The following is a 27,270-nucleotide window of genomic DNA, read 5'->3' on the forward strand; positions in this document are numbered from 1 at the left end:
TTTGGTGGTGGCAGGGGAAGCTGTCTCTGAAGGGTCTACCACTGCCCAGAAATGACTGGCTGCCCAGTTTGAGGCTAAGCACAGTGGCCAGCTCACCAGCGTGTGCATGGAGCCCCTCTCCTCTCTTCCCTCCCAGGGCAGACCCAGCTATGGCCAGGGTTGCTCTCTGGGAAAAAGCTCCAGGGACTATGGCTGGGAGGAACAGGGAAGGACTGAGCTGACTCTTTCCCACCTCTGTTCTTACCTTTGGCCAGCATGGTTTTGTACTTGTAAAACATTTCATTTATGCTGGAGCAAGGAAACATCTGAGATGGCTAGTGTTATAAAAGGGCTCACCTGGTGGCAAAATGTTGCACTCTGCCTTTACAGCCTTTTTTTCTAGAGAGAGAGAGAGCATAGACTTGCTGAGACACTTTTGCTGCCATAGAGCAGTGCTTTGGCCTCAGAATTGCCTGGAGGGCTTGTCAAATCTAATTGCTGGAACCCACCTTCAGAATTTCTGAATCAGTATGTTGAGGTAGGGCCCGAGAATTTGCATTTCCAGCACATTCCCAGGTAATGCTGCTGTGGCTGCAGTCCAGGGGTCATACTCTCAGAACCACTGTCAGAGAGTGATTGATTTATTCACCATGCTCTGAATGTAAATTATGTTTTTTTAGTCAAGTCCACCGTTGCTGTACATTGCTTTTACTGACCTACTTGTCTGTGTCTTTTTGAACAGGTATTTTGATGTTGGACTGCATGATTTCTTAATCAGGTAAGCCCATAATTTTTATTCTAGATAAAATTCTAGATAATGGAAGACTGGGATGAAAATAAAATCCTTTTAAAATATCTTGACAAATAATGGCAAATTGTATACTTGTCAAAAGAATCAACCACTAACACTATGGTTTTGGGGGCCTAGAAGAATTTCACATGAAATTATCTTTTTCTAAAGAATCAGAGGAAATTCTGTTTAAGGGGTTCATATCTAAAGTGATAGTTTCCCGAAAGCTTGGACAAACTTACTCCAAGTGCTGGGCTGCTGGAAAGACATATGGACAATGAAGAGCACTATCTTGCTTCTATACATTAACCAACCGCTTAACCAGTTTTCCCTCCACTGAATTTACACTTTTCAAGTTGAGTCCACTGTTTGTGTTACAGTCATGCAGCTCCAACCTTGTTCATAATTGGAAAAGATTACAGATGGCAGTTTATATCCTAGTTTATTGGTGATTTTTACCAGAGTTGGCTTATGGGGCATATTAATTCTAAATAGCTATTAAATCAAACAGAGGTTAAATGGAAATATACCAGAATATTAACAGGGTTGGTGAAAATTTGCATGATATTTTTTTCTGCTATCAACTTTGCTGTATTTTCTAGATGTTTTTTGTATTGAGCATATATTATTCTAATAACTATGAAAAATGGCCATTAAAAAAACCCATTAAAAACATATGTGAAGGGGCGCCTGCGTGGCTCAGTGGGTTAAGCCTCTGCCTTCAGCTCGGGTGATGATCTCAGCGTCCTGGGATCGAGCCCTGCATTGGGTTCTCTACTCAGCAGGAAGCTTGTTTCCTTTCTCTGCTTGCTTCTCTGCCTACTTGTGATCTCTCTTTCTGTGTCAAATAAATAAATAAATAAATCTTTCCAAAAAATATGTGAGAAGCAATAACGGTTGCTGAAGGACTGTAAGCTAGTGATTACAAGGAAACAGGATATTGTATAGAGTGATTTGCGTTCTCCAAGTATGAGACTTTAAAGGCCAATTCTGAGTTTGCTAATAAACCACCTGTAAATCACATGTGATTTCTGGCCAGACGTTAGAGCAGTTTGGCTCTGCACAGTGCATGACCAGCTTTCTGTTGGGAAGATGCTATTTGAGGGGAAATGTACATCACTGGCATCACCTTTACTGAAACCCACAGCTTTGCCTCTGTGCTGCATCACCTACAGTGGTGTTCTAAGAAGGGCCATGCTTTCCTGGACATTTCTCCAGGGCTTCATCCAAGGCTGTACACGGAAATATTGTTGGCATGCCCAGTCTCTGTGACAAGGTCTCTTCATACTCACCGGGGGGTGAGGGGGGGCCCATCTCACCCTGCCCCCACATGACAGCATTCTGCCCTAATGAGAAACAGTGTGTGCCCTAATGAGAAACGGTAGTGTGATACCCACTACTATTGACCCATTAAGGGTAAATGCGTTTTAGCAGGAGGGATAATGCTCACCAAAAAGGCAGACATGAGAATTCCATATCTAAACTGATGAGAGAAAGCTGGGTGGGGATACCTGAGCGGATGGTTTGGATTTTTTAGTTAATGTACTTGCGGCAGATGCTAGCCTGTAGCTTCTGTGTTCTCTATTAACTTTCTGGAGGGCAGGGAACATGTCTCAATCACCTTGGCCTGATTAGATTGTACAGAATCAACCTTCAACAAATATTTGTGGTTGGAGCAAACAAAATGAGGCAGAAAGGACAAAGAGGGCAAGGATTAAGAAGAAGCTGTTAAGTCATTTATTCAACAAATAATGGTTAAGCCTATCATGTATCACTTACTTGAATATGTCTGGGGTACCACTGTGAGAAATGTAGGCATCTGATTTAAGGCTTTCCCAGTCTTGTGTTGTGAGGGACCTGAAGTTGGGGCAGAGGGAGGGATGGTCTACCTCTGGGACCCTTCCTCCCTTTCCTTCTTCTGGGCTCCGAACAAATCTCCTGTGTTGGGTGGGAGGGAAGGATAGGGGGCGGCTAAGGGCTTCTCATGTAACTGGTGCTGGGATCCCCTTGTCCTGGCAGGAGGCCCTTTTGGATGGGTACTGGTCACCTTCATCAGTGTTCTGTGAACCCAACAGAACTGGGGGTTAAGGCTTCTTTCTGCCCTGACATCTCTCTGCACTTGTCCTTTTGTTTGCTCTGGTAGGGGCAGAGCAAATCAGTATGTGTGCTGTTATATCCAGTTAGGGAATGAGTCTCTCCTCCTTGAGGGCATGCCCAGGCTCTGTGACAAGGTCTCTTCATACTCACCGGGGGGTGAGGGGGGGCCCATCTCACCCTGCCCCCACATGACAGCATTCTGCCCTAAGCCAAGACTCTGATATGAAGACTCTTGAATTCCTTCTTCTACCCTCCTCCCAGTTTGGGATTTAAGGGGCTGGAGATGTGGTGAGGAGGTGGTTCGAGGGAGCAGTTCTCCATCTTTTAGGGGTGGGGATATCATCCCTTTATTTACAGCTCCCATGAGAAAAATGGGTCCTTTCTGCTCCTGGTTTGGGTGGTCTAGCCCGTGGGGACAGAGTGCTGTTTCTCATGAGCCCCTTAGTGAGAACTGTTACCCCAGCATGAGGGTCCCGAAGGTTGAAGCAAGTAGGGATACTGTGTGAGGGGCATGTGAGGGAATGACAGCAACAACTCTTTCAAGAAGTCAAGCTGGAAAGGGAAGAAAAGAAAGGCCAGGCAGCTGGTGGAGAGGGTGGTTTGAGTGGGGATTTCTTTTTTTTTTCCTTTTTAATTGGAGGAAATTTTGTATTTAGCCACCAGAAGGTGCTAAGTACCCTTTTCAACTTCGAGAAAGTGGCTTCAGTTGGGTGGAGAGAAGCAGAGTGTGATTGCCCAGTTGCCCAGGCAGTGGGAAAGCAAAGCTGGTGGTAGTACCTTTGTTGCACCAGAGAGTACTGCCATGTTCCTGGGACTCTGTCCCTGGAAAGAACTGGAGAGGGTCAGAAGAGTGAGGCAATGCTGCTTGAATCCTTCCTACCCTGTACTGACCAAGAGAAGAAAATATAGTCCCTTTCTTTAAGAGGAGGCATTGGTGAAATTAATTAACTACATTCATTGACTCCAGCAAGCTCTTCACATGTGTCTGGGTCGTCAGACTGTTCTGAATACTTAGTGTTTGGCATGAGAGAAAGTGCAGCATGCCTGAAACTAATCAGCTCCATCTTTTATGTTGATGGAAATAACATTGACTTCTCCGGAATGACATGAATTTCCACAAAGCCACGAGCCCTCTCTGTACTCCCAGCCTAGGCAACTGTAACGAGGGGCAGGCTTCTTTATAAGTTGTTGGAGTATTTCACTGAGCTGTGGGGGCAGGAAGGAGCTGTCAAGTTTGATGAAATGTGAGCATTTTTGGTGTTGGTGTTTTATTATGACTGTGGGGAAATTGAGTGACCTCAATCATTCCAGATCTTACAGAAATCAAAGGAAAGACTTTCAGGAAACAGTAATCACAAGTCACTTAAGAATAGCCTCAGACAAAGGCTCTTGGTTTGGGTCCTACCAATGAAAAAGGGAAGACATGTCCAATCTGGGAAGAGAGATTATGGAAGAAAATAGCTCTGTTTCATTTTAAAGGATAGGGTAGCATGTTTGAGTTTAGCTTGGGTTAGTTTTGGCAAGAAAGTCAAAATGCTTCATGAGGGTTGGTTTGATTCTTGATGACCAAGGTATTTTTCATTTGACCTGGAGTTGTAGGCAGCCCACCCCTCTGATGGAGGCACATGGTGATGCTTTGTACCTGCCCATTTGTCCTTCTCTGAGCTCCTCCCGTTGGCAAACAGTTTTAAGAGATACACGTTGTCGTCATGACTTAAAAAGAAAACCTGGAGTCATCCCTCTTCTTTGTTGTCTGGAAGATTAAATTTGTCTGTTTTCCTTTTACAATTTCTGTGTTGCCCTTGTGCTCATACATTTAAAAATCAGAAAAATAGCACCTGTATTTCCATCTTCTTTTCTATATTATTTATACTTAGCCATATAATGCATTTCAAATAAGGATTTCTTTTTCTAAATAGCAAAATAAGTTTTCTTTATTATTTTTCATTTTTATTCTGAAGACCAGGTGTGAATGCATCGAAGCCACTAGTTTTGTCTTAAGGATGGTGTCTCGATGTCCTGTCATGATTAGCAGAAATGCAGAGTGTGATGGCTTGCCATGGTATTTCTTAGGCACATAGAAAAGCTCACTGAGCCTCTGGTGTGGCCCTAAAGCTACCTGAGAAGATCTCCAGAGTTGATAATGGTCCTTAGAAGAGAAATTCCTTTCTCTAAGTAATCAGATGCTGCTTACAGAGTGCTGCTGTTCAATACAGTGTAGATTCAGTCCCATGGAAATGCTAATGTCTATATAAAACAGTGTTGGCCCTTTTGAGGCACTATGTTCTGGTGAGAGAGAAGGTGGAATGGGAGAACTGTCCCCTTCCTGTCATGCTTTTGTTCTGGAGGTAGATTCTGAGATTCCGCTGTGGTGTGGAGGGTCTTTGAGTTGCCAAAGGGCAGCGGATGACAGTCCTGCGTGGGTTACTGGTTCACGGAATTCTGAAGTGAGCATGGAGTTTTTGGCTTTCCCTTGGTGACATCCTTCACCCGATCCATTCATGAAACTAGCCCGAGAGCAGAAGAGAAGGGTTGTTTGGGCTAAAAAATGTTGGTGTTTTGAGCTCCATGAATCACAGGATAGTTTTTAACCTCCTTTATTTTGAGTAGCGCAAAGTCTACCAGCACATTTGCAGGAGTTAATTGTAGCATTCGTGGTGTTGATAAAGAAGTCTGCTCACCATCATTTGAAATATGTCTTGGATTCTGTGATGTGTGAAATGTTCAAAAGAGTCTGCCTTGCATTTTTAAGAAGGCAAGTAGTCAAATGAAGGATTAATTTAGGCTAAAGGACTCCTCCTAAGAAAAAGGAAAAGGGCTGGGGATAAGCCTCCCTCTTTCCTGTGTCCCCTTAGGGTAGTTGATACCTGGTTAGGCTCTGAGCTGCTCTGGATGCAGGGAGGTTAAGGACAGGGGGGTGGGCATTTGGTCCTGGGAGTAAGAACCAGATGGTAATAGAAAGATAATTAGCATCTGTACTCAGTCTAGCAGTTTAGAAACATATAAACACACACACACATATACATATTTTGTAGATAAATATAAAAGAACTATTATGTATATATTTCTAAACACACACACACACACACACACACACACACTAACTCAGGGAAAATACCTGATTTGTTGCATAGGATTTTGGATTTTTAATTTTGCAAATGTAACATGGACATGAACTTTGTCCAAGGATAATTTTTAGTAGTGGTACGAAAAGCAAATGCATTATTAAAAGCTGCTCCCACCTGAGTTGAGCTTAAACTCTGTGTCTTCCAGTCCTAATTACACCCTGCCCATTGTCTCTGAGTGGCACCCTGAGGGGACAAGGGGCTCCTAGAGGCCACCGGGTCTCTTTGGTCCCTGTCTGCTGCAAACTCCTCTCCTCTGAGACCACTGCAGTAGCACACTGTTCTTTTTAAACCTTCCTTTCATTCTACTTTTTGTGCATATGAAAACCAGCAGCTAATGAACTGTGCTGTGTTCCTGGAACAAAGTGTTTTAAATAAAAAGTGAAAAACATGTGAGTAAAGACAGCCAGATTCCAAAGCATGACCCACAGAGGCAAGGTAGGGTCCTGAAAAGAAGCTATCCTGCTTCCATGGGGCCATCCTGCCCCCTCCCATGGGGGCTGTCCCCCCGCCCCTTCCACGAGGCTGTCCCCTCTTCCGCAGTGCTGCCCTACTTCCATTGTTGTTCCTGTGCCCAGTTTCCAAATGCTCTTGAGTCTGCCTCCTCAACATCTTTCACATCACCCATTCCTTCCTGTTTATGGACAAAGATTTTACACTTCTGTCTGTAACTCGGGCTTCTTACCTCCTAGAGCTGTAGTGAGGTGTGACAGTGTATGCCAATAGCTCAGCTCTGTGCCTGGAAACAGTGGGGACTCAGTGAGGGCCAGTTTGTCCCTCCCCCCTGCACCTCCCCACTGGAATCAGAGTAGCAGGGTTTGAGTCCTGGCCTCTCTCCTTCTACCTGTGGGACTTCAGGTAGCTCAGGACCCTTTCTGAGCTCTCCATTACTCATCTGTAAGTTGGCTGTTTTCCTGAGGCTTTCCCTCCCTACTCAGAGCAAGTCAGTGCTTCTCTTCACTTCCATCAAAGACAGACCATACCTCATGTTCCGGGCCCACTACAGTTGGTCTTCAGGCTGGCTTTCCGCCTCATCTTGCCATATTCCTCCTTGTGCCACCACCAAATGGGAACAAATGTGGCTTTCTGTCCCTCCCCAAATCTCCTGGCTTCTTTCCTTGACTCATGTGTTCCCTGCGCCTGAATGTGCCTCTTTCCTCTACACCGACCTGCTGGCCCTCTCCGTTTCAGCTCAGTGCCGCCTCCTCCAAGCAGCCTTCCTCTTTCTCCCTCGACAGTACTACTTCCCAAGCTTCCCGGACCACGGGAATCTGCTGGGATGTTTTAGATGCACGCAGGCCAGGAATCAGTGTCATTACCATTCGCCCCAGGTGACCCTTGGAACCCATAGCTTTAAACAGAGTTCTTTTTGTGCATGCCCTACATTCTTCCTTGACAGTGAGCTCTTTTTTTTTTTTTTAAGATTTTTTAAATTTATTTGACAAATAGAGCTCACAAGTAGGCAGAGAGGCAGGCAGAGAGAGAGAGGAGGAAGCAGGTTCCCTGCTGAGCAAGAGAGCCCGATGCAGGACTCGATCCCAGAACCCTGGGATCATGACCTGAGCCAAAGGCAGCGGCTTTAACCCACTGAGCCACCCAGGTGCCTTTGAGGGCAGGGTCTGGTTCATGTGTGTATTCCCCATAATAACCCACAGTGTCTCATGCACAGAGGGTCTTTTGAGAGGCCCAAACTTCCTGTTATAAAATAAATAAGTCCTGGGTATGTAACGCACCACATAATGACTCTAGCTGATAATACTGTATCGCAGATTTGAAAGTTGCTAAGAGAGTAGATTTTATAAGTTCTCATCACACATATACAAATTTGTAACCCTATGAGGTGATGGTTGTTAACCATCTTACAGTAGTGATCATTAACATACATGTGGATCAGATCTTTCATGTTGTACACTGAAGTTCAATATAATGTTTGTTAAAAGAAACACTGAGGTGTATGAAAAGTTTGAAGAGTTATTTGAGCAAAAATTGAGCCCGTCAGGACAGTATGCAGTCTAGCAAGAGAGAACGAGGCCCGGGGAGCTGTACAAAATGAGAGACTTGCATAGAGGGAAGGGCCAGGAACAAGGAAGTTTATCCAGGCAAAAGAATGGGTTGGTTTTTTGCAGAGTCACTTTGCTTATTTTATTTTGCTTTAGGGGGTGGCGGGGGTCTATGGGGCACATTATCTAACTTGCTGATCGAGTGATTCCTGACTGACTGGTTTAAGACTCCATTTCTGGAAGGGCAGAAACGGCTATTAAGTCTTTTGGTGAAATCTTGATGTGGGGCTTAGCATTAACAACTCCATTTGGGGTCTGTTTTCTTGTTTTTAATATGTTAAATGTCAGATATATATCAATTTTTTAAAAAGTTATGCTTTCCCATTAAAAAAAACAACAACAACAAAGAATAGGGTCCTTGGGTGTCTCAGTGGGTTAAAGCCTCTGCCTTCAGCTCAGGTCATGATCCCAGGGTCCTGGGATCAAGCTTCATATCAGGCTCTTCCCTCAGCAGGGAGACTGCTTCCTCCTCTCTCTCTCTCTGCCTGCCTCTTGTGATCTGTCTGTTAAATAAATAAATAATATCTTTTAAAAAAAAGGAAAGAATTAAGCAACAGATTGAGAAAGTTCATTTCCTTCACGATATGGCTGAAGCCAGTGTCCCCAGTCTGAATAACCCAAGGACACAGAGTGTAGGAAGGAGGACGGCCTGAGCATTTGGCACCACTAATTTAAAAAAAAAAAAAAAAATGTTTGAATGAATAAATTGTAACTCTCAAGCATGTAACAAGACTTAGTAGCCATGTCCTGATCTTTTCATGTAACCTTTTTATGCAGCCAGCACTCTTCCAGGAGTTGGGAGAGAAGCAGCGAGAAAGTACACAATGGTCTGCCCTCAGCTGGCTTGCATTGCAGTGGGTGGAAATAGAGGGTAGAGAAGAACACAAGTCGGGGGGTGCCTCGGTGGCTCAGTGGGCTAAAAGCCTCTGCCTTCGGCTCGGGTCATGATTTCAGGGTCTTGGGATGGAGCCCCATGTTGGGCTCTCTGCTCGGTGGGGAACCTGCTTCCCTTCCTCTCTCTCTGCCTGCCTCTCTGCCAACTTGTGATCTCTGTCTGTGAAATAAATAAGTAAAATATTTTTTAAAAAATTAAAAAAAAAAAGAACACAAGTGGGTACAGGGATTGCCATGAGGTGATGGAGGGGCAAGCGCTGAGAGCCACTTGTGGCAGCACGGGTAAGGTAGGAAGACCCTCTGTGAGGCAGCTGGGGACACTGAGCGGAGATGTGAGTGAGGAGGGGGAGGTGGTCAGAGCAAGGTCTTGGCTAGGCTATTTCTTGGTGGGGGGAAAGAGCAAGTTCCAAGGCCCTGAGAGGAAGAGAAGCCATGTGAGGAATGAAAGGAAGGAAGCCAGGAGGCTGCAGGACCAGGGAGCACTGAGTTCGGTGAGGTCTGGAGGCAGAGGCCACAGCCAGACGGTGAGAAGGATTGGGTTCCCTTTTAAATGTCATCAGAGCCATTGGAGGGTTTTAAGGAGGGGAATGCCATGATTTAATTTATATTTTTCAAAACTCACTATGACAGGCTTAGCTGGGAAGTTAGTGAAATTGGGATTTCAGAGCCTCCGCCATCACCATGCTTTGCCTCCACAGGCTGGAGTTCGGTGACCCAGGCCCATCCTTGCTCCTTAGGGAAGATTCTCTGATGACCAGCAGCTGTGAAAGCTGCTCTGTCGAGTAATAATAACAACCCTAAACTATCTTTTAGTTTACCCCTGTTTGTGTTTGCTTATATATTACAAAAGGTGTGGTTGTGCACGTGGGTAGTAATTGAAGGCAACAGAACCATGGTGGAACATGGCTGTAGGCTGTCTCAGAAGCATGGGCAGCTGGAGAGAGTGGGTCTGGAGCCAGGATCTTCACTCAGGAGGGAGGTCTGCAGCCTTCTCCTGGAAACAAGTCATCATCTTGTCTTAGGAGCTCCTTGCCAGCCCAGCCCCTCACTACTTCCCTGGTACTTTATCTGAGGCCCTGAGTGCTCCTGTCTTGGTGCTGCTGCCCTTGGATGTCAGCCGAGAAGCTTCCTACTTCCCAAACGCTGGCTTCCCCTCTGGGACAGCCTGGAGCAGAACCCTATCCGATTTGCTTATGAAAACGGTTGGCTGATGCATTGGTGTATTCTCTGCTTTGTTATAAAAAAAACTGAGCCCCCTTCCTAAGTTCCTCCATCGTGATCGCTGTCCAAGACAGTTTTTCTTATTTATTCTCTAGACTGAAACCCTTGGAGTACTTTGCAGTCCTTCACTTTCCTTTGTAGAATTTTGGGGTTGCAATGACCCTGATGACTGTTCTACATTACAGTAATTTTCAGTTCTTAGACGATTTCTCAGATCTACTCTTAGTTCTATCTTACAGCTACCACTTTTGAGGAAAAAGTTTTTGGAATTATTCATCTTCATGGCTGTTCTATATTAGGTTGGTTAATTAGAAAACCCAGATTAAAGAAAAAAAATCAAAAACCCTTCATGCTCTGAGTTGAAGTACATAATTCACTTCCTACCATACATAGCTTCTATCAATACAGATGTTCCAGTGAATAAATGGATCTTTAAAAAAAAAAAAAGAAGAAGAAAAAGAGCCACTGGTGAACTAATTGAGAAAATTTGCAATGTGGAGACATTATTTTAAAAATGTAAAAAGCTCTGAGCCAGGGCTGCTGCTGAGCAAGACAGGCTGTAAGTTCCACGGTCTAAAGCTAGTGCTGATGGGTTATTGCCAGGAAATTTGTTAAGTAATGATGGTGATAGCGCCTTTTTTGAAGATTCTTTTCCTGATTCCCGGGATCATTCTTGTAGGGACCTATTTTATATTTTTATATTTTAGCCAGAGGCTTCCATTGAGGTTAAACAATAACCTTGTTGGGGCACCTGGGTGGCTCAGTGGGTTAAAGCCTCTGCCTTCGGCTCAGGTCATGATCCCAGGCTCCTAGGATCGAGCCCCGCATCGGGCTCTCTGCTCAGCAGGGAGCCTGCTTCCTCCTCTCTCTCTGCCTGCCTCTCTGCCTACTTGTGATCTCTGTCTGTCAAATAAATAAATAAAATCTTTAAAAACAAAAACAATAACCTTGTTGTTTAACTCTTAAACTCCCTGCTCCCCTTTCCCCAGGGAACTTACTTAAAAAGAAGTCCTGGAAATCAGCCTCAGGTAACAAAGCTCAAATACAAGGGTGGGTCAGTCCAGGTGAAGACATCTGATCAGTGGGGGGTTGCATAATTTCTCTCTAGCTACCTGGGAGTATGGGCCCCGCCCTTTGGGAGCCTTTTGAGCGCCAGTCCTAACCAAGATGATACGCTGGGTCAAATGTCTACTAGAGGGTAAACTGTAATTCAGTTGGTCACCTAGCATCACTGTGCAGCTTTCTCTGCACAAACCCAAGTCAGCTTGGGCACTTACTAGTTCTGGGACTTTTGATCAGCTAGTTATTAAATATTATTGCTTTAGTTACCCCTGTGAAATGCTGCCTTAGGAAGGCAATCTGGTACTTCAAAAATCTGAGTTAAACCACGCAAATAAATAAATGCCAAAGTGGGTGAGATCAATCATTCTAAATGTATGGCTCCACTTACTTCTTTATCAAACAGTTTTAGTACCTACTGTCCCCTGCTCAGTGCTTGGAACCCAGCAGTTAGCAAAAGAGACATAGTTCCCCCTCCCATTGAGCTTATCATTTAGGAGCAGAGAAATGTTTGTCAGGAAAAGTAGAGCAGTCAGTAATGCCAAAAAAGGAGGAACACATGGTCCTATAATTGTGTGTCACAGGGCCCCTGATGGGGGGGGGGCCAGGAACCAGCCAAGGGGAAGCCTCCCCCAGGAGGCAATGCTTGGGATCGAGGGTACAGGGAAAAGCAGACCCAAAGCCCCAAGGGGGAGAAGCAGGGTGTCTTCCAAGAACAGAAAGAAGGTCCTTGTGGTTGGGGCCCAGAGTGAGGTAGGGAAGTTATCCTGGGCCAGGCCATGCTAGGCCTTCCATGCCATTCAGACCAGCCCAAATTCTCAGCAGTAACTTGGGAATGAGTGACTGAGCAGTTGGCTGGGAAAGTGTAGCTATAGTTAAAACTGACATATGCATGTGTATCCTAGCATGTTCAAAGTCCTCACTTGGACGATGGCATCGACATACTGAAGAGAAGAAACTTGCAATAGAAAATGTGTAATATAGCCTATTTACTAGAGTAGAAGGATCTGTTGTGAGGAATTTTAACACCAGTGTTCAACATTTACGATGACAGACACTTTTTTATTAATTAGAGCAGATTTATTTGCATCCAGATGCTTTTATCTGATTGAGAAGAATGGGTGACTGTCTACTCAGTGAGCTGGGAATCGGGAACACCCCACAGTCTGTGGGAATAGGGAGTTGCTGGGGTAGCAGAGAATGAGTATGAGGCTGGGAGTCAGTGTAGTGATCTACTTTTCCGTCATTTGTTTTGGAGGATTGTCAAAATGCACTCCTGGGAATGCACTCCTACAAACATTACTTATTAAGAAGTGCAACCTTGGAGCCCTGGGCTTGCCTTCAAATATTGGCCAGTATTTAAGATCGAGTTCTGTTGCAGTGAGGATACACACTGTGAAGCTTGTGTGGGCCAGACAACGCTAAAGTGAGCAGGCTCTCAGGAATGGGGGCAACTTGCTCTGGGGCAGGAGCTTAGTAGGGCACCAGCCTCCTACCAGGAGGTTGGTATATGCTAAGAGTAATGTAAGACTCGCTTCTTAAGTGTCATGGATATTTTCTCCATACTCTGGCTGTTCAGTGCATTTAGAGCACCCTCTGGCTTTGGAGAATTTCTGGCCTTCTGAAATTGACCTCCTGAAAGTACAAGTCCAAGTCAAAAGTCACTTACATCTAGGGTCTCCCTTACATCTAGGGTCAGAATGTACCGTGGGCCCTGACACTCTGATGTAGCAGAGAGGCAGCTTTGATTCACAAGAGACAAGAGGTACTCTGGTGACGTTTTTCTGGCGACGTGTTTCTGGCGAGGGTGGTAGAGAGATGTGTAGCTTCTAGATGCCGCTAGGCCGGGTTCCCATGCATCATCGGCAGTGGCATCCGCAGAGCCATCTGGTGGACCAGTCCTTGCCGAGCCCAGCCCGATTCGCTGGCCACCCAGATATTCTGTGACCTAATGCTCTTGAAGAAATCCCTTCTCTGCTTAAATTTGCTAGAGTAGATTCTGTTGATTGCAACTAAAAACTCTTATCATGCTATGCAGATGGGCGTGGGCAAGGTAGCAAGTAGCTCTGTGCTCACAGCAACTCAGTGCTGAGGAGGGACCTCAGGAATCACAAGGTCATGGGATAAAGTTTTGTTCTTTTGGTTATGGTATCTATTCAGGTGTTTATACTAAATGAGGCCAGCAAACTCAAAAATCCTCAGGTATATAAAATTGCACACATAAAACACACAGGATTTATGGAAAAAATTGTTTATTTAGTTAGCTAGATCACTTTAAAACTACATAACACTGTCCAGGGCACGAAGAAAAATAATAACAGCCCTAATAAAAATAGCAGCACAACTGGGAAGTCACACTGCATTCCTAGGAAATGAATATTCTGGTAAGGATCTAATAAATTTGCTACCTTTATGGTAGAAAGGGCTCTAAGGAAGGGCCCCAGCCACTGAGTTCTGGAGACAAGGGCAGAAGGAGGTGAGGGGAAGGCACTAGCAGGCTTTATACACCTTGAGCCATGACTGAGATGGGTGGCTCTGGGTCCTCGTTCTGTGTTCTTTTACACGGGGTCTTGGAGAACCATGTCCTCAGTTCTCAATATTTGATTCAATTTCAGTGCTTCTTAAGGGCATGTGGCCCAACTAGGCCAGTGGGAGAAAGGGGTGGGATGAGCAGGTATCTGGTGCAAGAATGCAGTCAGCTCTGTTTGTGAACTTTGTGTTTGGATGCTTTTACTTGGGGGCTGAGAAAAAAAATACATATAATCTGACATAATTTCTGTTTTATATGAACATTGTTCTCCTGTCTACCCATTTCATAGGAACTGTGATACTTAAACATGTGTTGTTATAGACCAGACTGTATTTGGATTTAAAATGTTCTGTAAACCTAAAAAGGTGGAGGACCCTTGATGTGTTGGTAAAGGGACTGTGGGAAAATGACCCCCCGGCATTGATTAAGAAGAGGAACCCCAGTGGAAGAGTCGACTCTTCTCACTGGAGGCTACGGAGAGGTGGAATAAGATCGCAGTGTGGACTAGACCAGCTGGGTTTGAATTCCTGCTCTCTTTCATACCAGGTCTGAGCCTTGATTTTGTCCTTTGTAAAGGGGAGATAGTTATGATGCCGTCTGAAATCTGTTAGTGCATGTAAAATGCTCGGAAACTACTTAGCTCCCCAAGGGAGGACTTTTATTGTTGTTGTCATCTTCTCATCCATTTGTCTACAGCACCATCTGCTTCAAGGACAAGGAGGGAGAACTCACATGTAGTACCTCTCTGGGGTCTAACAGGTGCCCAGTCCATATTTGTTGAATTTGAACCTGATGAGAGGTAACCACAACCAACACTCTTTCCGTTCCTCCTACTAACTGCTTTGGAAACTGGTGTGGAAACTGCTTTGCCGCAGAGGTGGGACTATCTTTACTGAGAGAAGAGATTGAGAAGCACATTCTGGACTGGCAGGCTGTGAATCCCAGTGCTCTGGAGTAATGTGAAATCCCAAGGGAAGGCCAGACCTTTGAAACGGATCCTGAGGAGAAAGGAAGACCAGTTTGCTGCCAGCCTGGTTTCACTCATGACCAGGCCATTTAAAATAAAAACACTCTAGAATCTGAAAGCCCACAGCATCTGTTTCTAATTGAAAGGTTATCTGCCGACAATATGTTTTTCATAGAGTGATGTTTGTGTTTATTAATACATTGAGTCTATTTCAGTGAAATCCATTTTATAAGTGGAAATAGATAATTATTTTTGAATCTTTTAATCACTTTTAAGCAAAATCATGAATTAGAAAGCATTTAGCTGAGGATGTGCAGCTGATTACTAAGCAAATTATTCAGTTGGAGTGAGATGCAAATCTATATTGTCTCCTGCTCTGCTGGAGGGTGGTTCCTTACATTAAAAGATATAGAGACATCTTTACTCTGATCTGGTACTTCAGACAACCATGAGTCTAGTCCTGGCCTTTTCATTTATTCCAGGGCCCTGAGAAATTCACCAGAAATTTCTGGGCATCAGTCACTCATCTGTAAAACACCTTGTGATTTGAAAGATCTCTTCTAACTCGGATCCTATATAATGGGAATTCTGTGACTTAATGAAAGTTGACAGATTCCTGTATACAGTTGAACAGTCCAAGATCTGGTCTTCTGGAGACCCCATATCCAAGTTTAAAATACCAGATACACTGTTTCATTCAGCCTCATGCACAGAGCTCCTACTATACACAGAATATATAAAAACCAATGAGGGGACAGAAGAGGAAGCAACTGCTTAATTTTTCTGTGGTCTAGTTGGAGAAGGAAAGCAATGAGAAAGATCAAGCCAGTCTGAAATGCCAGGGTTCAAGTGTTCTCTAATTGTGGAATTTGGAAGGAAGGAAGAGTCCTTCCAGAGAATTTGGAGAATGGGACACAATCCCAAAGATAATATTTATAATTACGTAATGGGACTTGGAGTTGTACTGTATTTGTGAGCCAAATCTGGACTCTTTATCTTCTTTCTATCCTGGTTTTTTTGGAATATAGTTGTGTGGGTCTATCTCCCTCCCTCGATTTGAGTACCTTGGCCACTTCTCTTCAAAATTTGTGTTTGACGATTACCATCTCATCTAGGATAGCACTTTGTTTAAGGTAAATATCTTGAATGGCATTACTCCCCCCACCCCACTCCGTGATTCTTAACTCCTTGGCCTTACCAGTGATCACCAGCACCTGAACTTGAGCACAATAGGGAGAGTTATTCAGGTGAGATGGAGGTCAATGACACAGAGAAGCTTGGCTCTCTCATAGGTAGTTTTGCTGTTTGCTTCAGAAGACGCATCTGGGGTGATGGTCAACTCCGGAGAAGCAAGTGTGGTTAGCACAGCTGACTCTCTGGAGGTACCCTTTGGCTTATGTCTGGAGATAACCTTTGCCGCGTTTAAATACGTTTCCAGTGGCCTCGGAGCCTCACCTGCTAAAAGCCTCACAGTCCCATTGCTGATGTATCTTGCTGGGCTGGCAGGTGAGCCGTAGCTTGCCCACCGTGTGTTTCAGGTGTCCCCATGGGGGTGTTTTGAGAGCAAGGGAACCCAGCTGAACCATGGGCACTGGCAGCTGGGCGTCTTTAAAGGGACTGTGCAGTCCTGCCAATCCAGCTATCAGATCAATGAAGCTTAGGGATTTTCTCTGGTGTTGATGTCCTTGGCTTTCTCAAATGAGAATATTAAGAGGCTGGTAATTTCACTTCATTAAATTTTGTTTAACTTCTGAGAAATCACCCCTGACTCTGACAGCTAAAAACGGGCGGAGCGTCAATGAGTCTGTGTCGGCACAAACTATGCTCACAGACTGTCAGGCAGCTCGGTGGGGTTTCACCACAAAGAATGCTGCCTGGTTCCTGATGTCGCCATGGGAGACAGGGATGGGAGAAACGCTGCTGCTGGGCAGCCCCAGGGAGCCAGTGGGAGAACTGGGAGTGTCCGGCTGTGGCACAGAGGGGAAGAACACCCTCTCACACCTGCGGGCTGCCCCAGGACTAAACTAGATAATGTTGTGATTTGCGGAATGCCCTCCTCGCCGCTCTTCTTGGGGCTGCTGAGCAGGTGCCAATGGGCCCAGCCTGGTGTCCGACTCCTTCCTGACTCTCTGATGGCGCATGCAGAGCCCTGTGGCTTTTCTTTTTAGACTTCATACTGTGTCACTGCCCTGGTGCCCTGGGGGAATTTGTCCCTCCTGTCATCGTTAACTCGTTACTTGAGGGGACGGAGTGATCATTACTCACACTACACAGCGTGGAGATGCATGCAATTTTTATAGGGTTTTGTTGTAGCTTACTTTACTTATTTATTTACTTGCATGCTCTTTTTATAAAGCAGCCCTCCACCCCATAAATCTCCTACTTCTTGTGCACACAAGCAATAGTAGAATTCCTAGAGAAAGCCCAGATAAAGAGGATTTAGATTTGCTGATCACATTAATGCCAACACATGCAGAATTGTACCTCCTGTGTCTAACTTCACGGCTGTAGACGAGGACTGTCTGATCCCTCTTTGCTTTCCATGGATATACTAACAGTAGACTGCACCACTGGATGTTACCCTTCAGTAGGGGTTTGACTTTGCATCCACATTTTCTTAACTAGTCTTCCTAACAAGCCGCCTGCTTTTTGTAAAGTTGCTGAGTTGCACTGGTGATCCAGGGAGGGGCACAGCAGCCTCTGTGGGACAGAACCCGTGGACAGCTGGAATCCTACCTAGCCCGTGGGAGGGCTGCTGCTGTGCACAGAGCTCTGGGCTAGAGGACTTGGTCTTGGATGCCAGGACCTTGGCTACCTGGCTACGTGAGGGGTCCTCTGTCAGTCTCCTTCCCCGTCTGCCAAGAGAAGGCAGTGCCTGAGTCACAGGAATGGGTTAGATGATCTCTGTGGGAGAACCGAGTACCTTGCAAAGTAGTGTACGGCTGGGTAAAAGCCTGTTGCTTTGACCCGCTGTGCTCTAATTCTGTGGGGATAGGGGACTGAGAAACAGGGTGATGCTTTTTTGCTGATTTGTTAGGTAGAAAAAAAAATGGACCCTGTTTTCAAGGATGTAGAAGAAACATAAGAGATAAAGAAAAAATCATCTGTCTTTTGTAGTTGATGATTCTCTGGACATTGGCTGGAATCTCTGTGGTTGGTGAGGGAGACCAGTCAGCTTGGTGTACAGATCGCTCTGTCCCCACGTCAGACATGAAACATGGACTGTCCTTTTATAACAGAACCTGCTTTGAGGGGCTGGCTTGCTGTGTGTGTGTGTGTGTGTGTGTGTGTGTGTGTGTCCCCTCATGCTGTATCTGCATGAAAAAGATGGCAAAGATTTTGGTTGAAATTTTTTTTGTCATGGGAAAGAATCCTTGTGGATAGCATACCCATGGATGAATTTCTAAGAGCTGAAAAGCAAAGTAAACAATGTTCCAGACCAAACCAAAATAACAACAGAAAATATGCAAATGTGCTAAAAGCATTGCAACCAATAGGACTTCCTCAGCTTTGAATTCCAGAGCTTGGAAGAGCAGCGTGGGTGTGCTCAGGGTGTGATCCTAGCAATTACTCAGCCAGCAGCCTAACTCAGAGCCGCTGCAGGCTCTCTCTGCTTGTCCCTGGCCCTAGCCATCAGAGTGCTGGCCACTAACTGAGTAGGCTGTCTTAAAGTGGTGAAATGTTTTCTTTAAGTAACATTTTCTTCTTTTTAATTGGGGAAAATACTTACCGTGGTGAGCCCTGCATAATGTATAGAATTGTTGAATCATTGTTATACACTTGAAACTAATATAACAGTGTATATCACCCACATTTCAATTAAAAAAAAAAAACAAACCTTTTGAACCAACTGACATAGTCAAACCATAGGATGGGTATTGGTAATACAAAGACGACAAAATGTGGATTAGCATAGTAAAGATACAGTATGTATGGAATTACCTTAATACGATGTGGCAAGTGATACATGGAAGTTAAAAAAACAGAAGTAAGATTTTGTTTTGGGAGCCCAGATAGAGATTATTTCAACCTGGGAAGTCCAGGAAAACTTCATGAAAAAAGTATGGTTTGAACAATAACTAGCTATTACCTAAATATAATTCCTTTTCCCCCTACTAAATGGATATGTGTTTCCTACCAAAAATAAAAACTTAAAGAGATTTTAGTGAGCTAATCATTGAAGCCACTGCTGTGACCTCTACAAATAACCAACCATATGAATGCTCTGAGGACATTTATGTAAATTTAGTGCATTCCAGCTCAGAGACCACTATCATCCTCCAACCATCCAACCCAGAGCCTCTGATTTCTCTTGTTTCCTGGTCATTCACAGTGTCTGCTAGTATCTTGAGGATGAGTTTTAGAGCATCTTTCTGATGCCCCTTCAACACTGTTTGATCAGACGGAATGCCTCCAACCCACCCTTGTTTCCCACCGGGGAACACAGCTGTCTGCGGTTTTCACGCGTGGCTGCCCCATCATGCTGGGTTCAGCACCACGTTAACTGCTAGTGGATTGGGAGCTTTTCTGCATCTGTCCTTTTATGGTTAGATTGTTCTTGCACTATGTTGTGTGTCTCAAAGAGAGCAAAAGCTGTCCTTTTTCCTTTAAGGATTTGTGTATTCTAATCAACAGAAAGTTAGTGTAACTGTGGCATTCAGATAACCGGTATGGTGCTAATACAGGTGATGAGAGTAGCAAAGACACCTGTCAAATCATTCCCCTGTGGGCTACTGTTCAAGCTGGACCCTTGCTGTAACACCAGATTTCTCAGCCTCGGGTCTGTGGGCATCTTGAACAAGACCCTTGTTCATCATGGAACGCTGCCCTGTGTTCTGGAGGTGTTTAGCGACATCTCCGGCTTCTCACTGAATGCCCGTAGTACCCTCAATTGTGACAGCCAAAAATGTCTCCAGACAGTGGAAACTGGGCTGGGCGGGGGGAGGGGTAAGAATTGTTCTCAGTTGAGCAGCCCAGCTCTAAAACAACACCGTGCCTGATTTTGAGCTGTACATAAAAGAGGATGTGAAGGGCGCCTGGGTGGCTCAGTGGGTTAAGCCGCTGCCTTCGGCTCAGGTCATGATCTCAGGGTCCTGGGATCGAGTCCCGCATCGGGCTCTCTGCTCGGCGGGGAGCCTGCTTCTCTCTCTCTCTCTGCCTGCCTCTCCGACTACTTGTGATTTCTCTCTGTCAAATAAATAAATAAAATCTTAAAAAAAAAAAAAAAAAGAGGATGTGAAGAAGGTGGCCACGGGGCTTCAAGTTTTAAATGGGGTCTGTCTGTGACCTCTGATACAGCCTCAGCCAGGTGCCCACAGTGATGTCTAGAAAACACGGAAAGAGAGAAACACGATAAACACTGGAAAGCAGGACTAGACTTCAGTCTGTTGTCAGAGCCATGAGATGTCTCCTTCACTGTGGCACACGGAATAGGTCAGAGAGGAAATAGTGCCTCCTGTCTGCCTCGCCGGTTTGGAAACCCATGATCCATGCCCACCAGGAAAGCAGACTGGTGTCCTCCAGCCATAGTTATGTTTTCTCCCAGTGCAACTACTGTGCTCTTCCTCCATTCGTAAGCACCCCTCTTTCTGCACCACCATGGAGCCACCCCATGGTGTCTAAGTAAGTCAGCAGGAAGGAGAGGGACATGGTGCTGACCGTCAGTGATGCCCGTCCATACTGCCTCCTCCGCGAGATGCTTCTGGATGTGGAGGCGCCCACAGAAGGGGCCCTGCCGGGCGCCTGGGTGGCTCAGTGGGTTAAGCCACTGCCTTCGGCTCAGGTCATGATCTCAGGGTCCTGGGATCGAGGCCCGCATCGGGCTCTCTGCTCAGCAGGGAGCCTGCTTCCTCCTCTCTCTCTGCCTGCCTCTCTGCCTGCTTGTGATCTCTCTCTGTCAAATAAATAAAATCTTTAAAAAAAAAAAAAGAAGGGGCCCTGCCAACATGTGGGCAATTGTCACTTTGTTGCGTCATGTCAGTGTCTTGATCAGATGGGCAAGGAAATTGACAGACGATAGTGTTCCACCGCCCCCCCCCCCCAGGAAAGATGAACTGCATCACAGAACACCTGTCAGACACTTGGAATTGGACTAGGTGCTGGCGCCTCATTTTGGCACCATGTGTATTGCCTGTGGATGAGATTTGGCTGTTGCTGAAGAAGTCAGAGAACAAAGTGAAAGGCACAAACTGTTTCCCTTTTTCAATTGAAGAACAATTTTGATGGAAACTACAGTCATTTGAAGTCCACCTTCATTATTAATTTTATAGAGAGGTACTTTGTGGTTCTGGGTATATATATGTTTTTTTTTTTTTTTGTAAAAGGATGCACTTTTTAGATGCTCTGAAATTTTTTAGTGATTTTCATTTCTTCATAATTAGAAATAGTGATTAGAGTATCTTTTATATTACCTGATACTTTTCCTAAACAGGAAATACAAAATACATGTATTTTATATTCTTTGCTTTTCTCCATTTAGGCTTTAATCAGAATGGATTCATTGTGTACCATAATTTGCTATTATAGTGCATCATGAATGTGATTTATTTCCATCACTGAACTGTAATGTGCAGTGTAGTATAAAAAAGAAAGCTAAGAGCAGTAAACTCTTTATTGATAAATATCAAGTTGTTGATAGATGCTAAGTCTGAATACATTTTACTTCATCTAGGAATTTCCAGGGATTTCTGTAGAGAAAGAAGTTGTATGTAGCCACTGAAAAAAATTACATGTAAAGGGCACATCACCCCAGGTCTCAAAGGAAGAGCAGATCTGTAAGTGATTTATTATAAGAAACAGGAGAAATATTTAAAATTTTTACTCTCCTCAGTGTGATATAAAGAAAATATGGCATAAAAGAAATAGGAATGCCAAGACATAAATAGAGGATAAGAAGGGAAGGGTATAGAGCTAGGTGAAATAAGAAAGAGTTATTGAGGAAAAATGAGGATACAATGACTCACATCGTTAAGATCCACTTTGGAGATCAGAACTGGTACTTTAGAAGGATGACTCATTTGTGGAAGGCGGTGTTGAGATGCTCTCCTTCCACACTGTAGAAAAAACAAGAGATGGTATGATGAGAGAAAATAATAAAGTGAAGAATCACCATAGATTGTTGAGGTTCCTGAAAATGAAACTAGAGCAATGAGAGCAGAAGCAATTGGAAACAATAAAATATAAAAGAAGACTTTTTTGGACTTAAAGGATTAACCAAATTACAGATAAAATACCAGAAAGGGAGCCATATGGAGGTGTATTCTGCCATAATTTTAAAATCACTGAACAAAGGAGGAAACTATGCAGGGATGCAAGCAAGAAAACAGGGTTACTGGTAAGAAGTAAAAAGATGTCAGACATCTGCTTGGTAACCCCTCATGCTAGACATAGTGAAACACGGGCTACTGGGTACCAAGAGAAAATATGGTCATTCCAGAATTTTATATCCAGTGGAGTTGTTTCACTGTCTAAAGTAAAAAAAAGAACTGCTCTCTAAAAATGCCTGTTGTGGTCAAGCCGTCTCCTCAGAGAATCATCTTCACCTGAATGGACTCACGGAGTAGGTGGGCACCCGAGCCCACCTGAGCCAGGTGCCTTGCCATCTCCAGCTAACCTGATTGGACCAAGAGTGCAAATCTCTAGGAAGTAACCTGTGACTTCAGATCTGGCAAATAGAGATGAGCTGGGCCAACAAGATCCTTCCTCAAGGATTTTGGAAGAGTGAACTGTTGTGGTTGGCACTGAAGACTGAAGCTCCAAAGTTGTGGAGATTACAGTATCATTTGTGCTATGGCAGGTCCTATGATGTGCAGGATAACTGCCCAAGAGAGGCAGAAACTGTGAAGAGGCAGAGAAGTAGATTGGTGGAGGGAGAAAGGAAAAGTGAGGAGGGTCAGCAAGAAGCAGAGAAGCCATGGAAGGAGGCAGAGTAACATTCTCAGTACCTTTCTTGTTCCCACCAGCCTTTTTCACCCTCTGAGTTTTGTCCCTTTTCCGTACAATAAATCCTCATGGACAAGAGCATGTAATTCTTCCAGTGAAGAAAACTTCTTAATACAAGGACATTTTCAGGTAGTCAAAGACTTATAAAGTATAACACCTTGCAATGTTTCATTGAGAAAGTTGTTTGTGAAGTAGAATAAAAGTTATAAATCTGATAATGAGGTAATATGAAAAGACTAGATTGCTCTGTGGGACTCTCATAAGGCTTAAGGCTCTATCACTAAAAACTCAAGGAGACTCTTCACCTAGTGAACTACTCTCTTTCTTAGTCATGCTCATGACACGGAAGATGGTGGAGGGTTTGCTGCTGCTTTTCACAGTGACATCTAGACAATACTTAAAAGGAAAGAATGTTGTCTGGTATCATTATGCCTAATTTAGGCAATAGTCCTATAATCTGATGTAAAAGATATTCTGAAACAGCCTCTCTCCCAGGTAGCATTTATCAGAATTATAATTGCATCCACATATAGCTATAACGAGGCAGCCAACATGCAAACAGATCTACAATGTTGCCTAGGAAGAACACTGGGAGAAAACATAACAAAATATTGACATGATTTCCTCTGATGGTAGGATAATAGGTAATTTATTTATATGTTTTTTCTCTGTCTCTCTCCTGTCACACATGTACACATACATGCATCTGTATACATACACATGCATGTATATAGCATGTGTGTGTATGTTTTCTTCAAGGAGTGTTGATTTTTAAATCAAAAGATAAACTTCCTATTAAAAAAATTAGACATGACCCTGAGAGACATTTCCAAATGAAACCACAGTAATGACCCACTGAGAACCTACAGTGCCTTGGGTACCATATTAGGCTCTTTACTTTGTCTCTCCAAATTTCTTGATGAATCCAATAGAGAGTGTGGGTTATTGCTATTTTCTAAATAAGGAAACTAAAGCTCTTTGAGGTTGAAGACTTGATGGGGTTTCTCAGGCAGTAAGTGGCACATCTGAGGTTTTGAATCTGGGTCTCTTGCATCTCCAGAGCCCTCTCTCTACCCTGTTCATTGCCTCTTCTGAATAAGCCAGTGCTTGAGATGAGACCTGGCAAGCCTGTGTCACAGCGCTGGGATTAATCACAATGCAGAAGAGTAGACAGTGGGGAGAATTCAAGAATTCCCTTCATGTATTTGAAGAAAGGTTATTTAGAGAAACCACCAGTTTTATGGTATAAAACAAGTCTTCCCCTCTGCCCCCTTGCATGTTTCGGTTTCTTTGTGAAACTGGAGACTTTGGCTGCCCAGTCCTGGCATCTTGTCACTCTTATGTTCTTGAACTCATCTAAGCAACCGAGCCAATAGGAATTGGCCTTCTTTCCTTATTGTTTTTGTTTTTGCTTTATCAGGGATTTGAGTTGGGAATGAAAAATGAATGAACAAGTTGTAAAGCATGGTAAAGCCTCATTAGAGAGCATTGTGGTGAGAGTCCTGGAAAGCAATTGTAATTATGCGATACATAATATGGATTGAACAGTGATTTGGAAACATGGGATTACTTCTTCATCTGAGTTGTTCATTTTCATAGAAAATACTGATTTTTTTCAATCTCATCTGAAATCGTAACACATGTTCCAGTACTTTCTTTAATGACACAACTTACATATTCACATACTACTGTGAATAAGTCAATCAACCCTGACCACAAGTGAATATCTTAATTTCTTAATGTTTTTGTGCTTGAACACATCATGTTGTACCTGTTTATTACTGAAAATAATAGCATAGGAGCCAGAAGATTGTTCCTGTCTAAAAAACTGGCCATATTATTTCACCCCTTGGACCTCAGTTTTCTTGAGAAGATGAATTAAATTATGCCTATTCCAACACTTAGTGCTCTAGTCTACAAACTATTTTCCTGACTTTTGAAGAACTCTTAACTCCTCTCAACTGACAAAAATACACAGAAAAGATGACAACAAGAGGCAACCTTTATTGAGTACTTACAGTTTTCCAGGCACTTACTAAGTGTTTTTATAGATATGACTGTGTGACTTAGAAACCTTCTGAAGTTGGGAAGTACCATTATTACTCCATCTAAAGTAAGAAATCTCAGAGAGTTTAAGTAACTGTCCAGGGTTGAACAGCTAGACGTGTACTCAGGCAGTTCAACTTCAGGACCAGAGGTCTTGGTCACTGACAATATTGAGTCCACTTGGGAGAAGCAGAGGGGCCCCTGGATAGCAGTGCATAAGTGGCTAGGGGTGAAGAGCTGCAAGAGTAGGTCTGCGCTCTGAAGATGGTTTAGGGTGACACCCCCAAATTGGTATTTGTGCAGCATCAGTAAAGGTACCCTCTGGAAACATGTTATGCACGAAGGTTGACTCTCCTAGAAAAGAGTATCTCCTGCCACGGGGAACTTTGGGGAGCTGAGGTGGAATTGTCTGCATCCTGATCTGAGTGACTCAGCCCGAGGTCCCCCCAGAGTTCCAGGCCAGCCACATGACTCTCATGGTGAATGTCTTCTGGGTTGGCCGGGAGCCCATCAGGGTTTATTCTGGTGGTTCCCCACTGAGTTCTGGTGTCTAAATGCTGACCAGTTGGTGGATTCATCTCTCTCCTCCCTGGCTCTCTCTTTCTCATCTCCCTTGATATCCTCTTGTTTTTAGAGGCGTTTGGAGGCTGCTTTCTCTGCCACTAGCTCTACTCTTTTTTGGGTGGCAAAGGAGGGTGAAATTCAAACTGTTTCAAGATTGGTATGAGATTGTCGCTTCTGACAGAAATGATATCTTTGCTTCCTTAAGGACCTTGATTATTCTGCTTACCCATCTTCCAGCCTTTCACCACCTCCAGGTAGAGAATAAACTGGTGGGGGGCAGAGATTGGTCTCTCCAACTTGCCTGGACCTCTTGCTGTCACTAAACTGTTACCCGTCATTACAGAGTCATGGTTATTTTACCGGCGTCAATGTGTTTGAACAAAACATCTTGATTCCTCTCCAGTCCAGCAGATGCATTAGTTTCTTTCCCTGGTTTTGCTGTGTCACTGTTAGGTTTAGGAAATTAATACAATTCTGAAGCTGTTTTTACTGCTTCAGTGTTTTTGTTTAAAGGAATCAGTGTTATCCCAAATCATATTAAATATACGTATTATGTATGTGTGCATGTGTATGTGTATTTTTCATTTGGTTGTTTTGTTCTACTTTGGCAAATTGCTTAGGGGCTGCTCTCAGAGCTGGGCCAGCAGAGTGGGTTCATGTGGCACTGTTGCTTGCTGGAAAGCGTCGTGGGGTAAATTACATTACATCACTGTAATGATCAGAGTTAAACAAAGGTTTTAATTTTCTTATCCCAAAGCCTCTGGGACCTGCTGAGAAAGAGGCAGGCATTTTTAGTGAGCCCATGGTCAGGAAATGACAGAGTACCCTTTTTAAAAAGCAGATGTATTTTGGAGGAAAAGAAATTCATCAGGTTTCATAAATGTAGGCTAATGAGGAAGATAGGGAAGGGGGTGGCAGGAAGGGTTCAGGGTGTGAGTGGGATGGTTCTACATGCTTTACCTGAAGAACTGGAGGAGTTGTTCAGATAATCTCTCTTGACACTTCCAAACTCAGAATTTATCAGATTTTCTGAATTGCTGCCTTTTGTACTCTCATTGTTAGGCTGTCCTCATTTCTTCATGGGGCCCTTCCAGTAGCCTTCTCTCTGTCTTCTGTATGATTCCCTGTGTTCTTTTGCCACTTTAGTCCATCCTTTCACTGCCTTTTTACCTTCTCAGAGCATGGATCAGAGTCTCCTCATCTCCTGAGAAACTCTGAAAGCTCCTTTCTGCCCACTGGGCGAGGGTCCGAGGCATTCTAATTGGAGGCCTTCTTATTGGACACCCAGCTCACCTTCCCAACCTTAGTTTTCTTCCTAACCTTGTTTTTCTGCACTTGTGTCGTCCACCTTCCACTGATGTTCTGCAACTGAACCAGTCATTAGTCCCAGAACGCACTGTTGACATTTCTTTCTTTTGTGTCTTTGAGGTGTAGATGGACTGTGGGCCATGTGTCAGGTCCAAGATAGGTCTGTTCCACGGCCGTGGCCTTTAAACAACAGACCCTGATAAAAGGACAGAGAAGGAAATGTGTGCATTGTCCATCTGCTCTCTTCTCCTACCCCTGGACCTGGGTGGGATCTTTTCAAGCTCTGGGCATCTCCACTGGAATGAATGTAGCTGGCAATGCATATAGTCCTAGTGAATTTGACTGTGTGACTTCCTGTCGGTGATCTTGTCAGGTATCTTTATTTACAGAAAGTTAGAAGGGTCTGAAAAGGTTCCAGGGTGTTGTTCAAAGCATACAGTGCCAGTAATTCATAATCCAGCTTTTACCTGGTTCAGTTTTCTTATAGGTTGGTCCCTCACCTGGTTCATCCAAAACATTTGCTGACTACAACTCATAGTCTTCCCCCAAGAAGAACTAAGCTCTTTAAGAGTTGTTATCTCAGCAGATGGTGCCATCACCTCTCCTGCTACATGTAGCAGACCACAGGTGTCATCTCTGATACCCGCCTTGTAGCTCCCCTCTACCCCTGTATCCATCCATTACCGTGT

At 44.2% G+C, this 27,270-nt stretch overlaps 1 protein-coding gene across 5 annotated transcripts in view; it reads left to right on the forward strand.

Moving 5' to 3' along the window:
- HHAT (hedgehog acyltransferase) overlaps positions 1–27,270 on the forward strand; it is a 341,891-nt gene that overhangs the window by 195,065 nt on the left and 119,556 nt on the right. For all 5 annotated transcript variants that reach the window (XR_014303674.1, XM_082701866.1, XM_082701867.1 and 2 more), the window contains one exon: positions 722–757. Coding sequence is in view for 4 of the 5 variants with exons in the window: in XM_082701866.1 (XP_082557992.1) it covers positions 722–757 (36 nt within the window). In the remaining variant the exon portion in view is untranslated. The remainder of the gene's footprint in view (positions 1–721; positions 758–27,270) is intronic.

The sequence above is a fragment of the Mustela nivalis genome, assembly GCF_964662115.1.
Source record: "Mustela nivalis genome assembly, chromosome: 16".
Taxonomy (NCBI): domain Eukaryota; kingdom Metazoa; phylum Chordata; class Mammalia; order Carnivora; family Mustelidae; genus Mustela; species Mustela nivalis.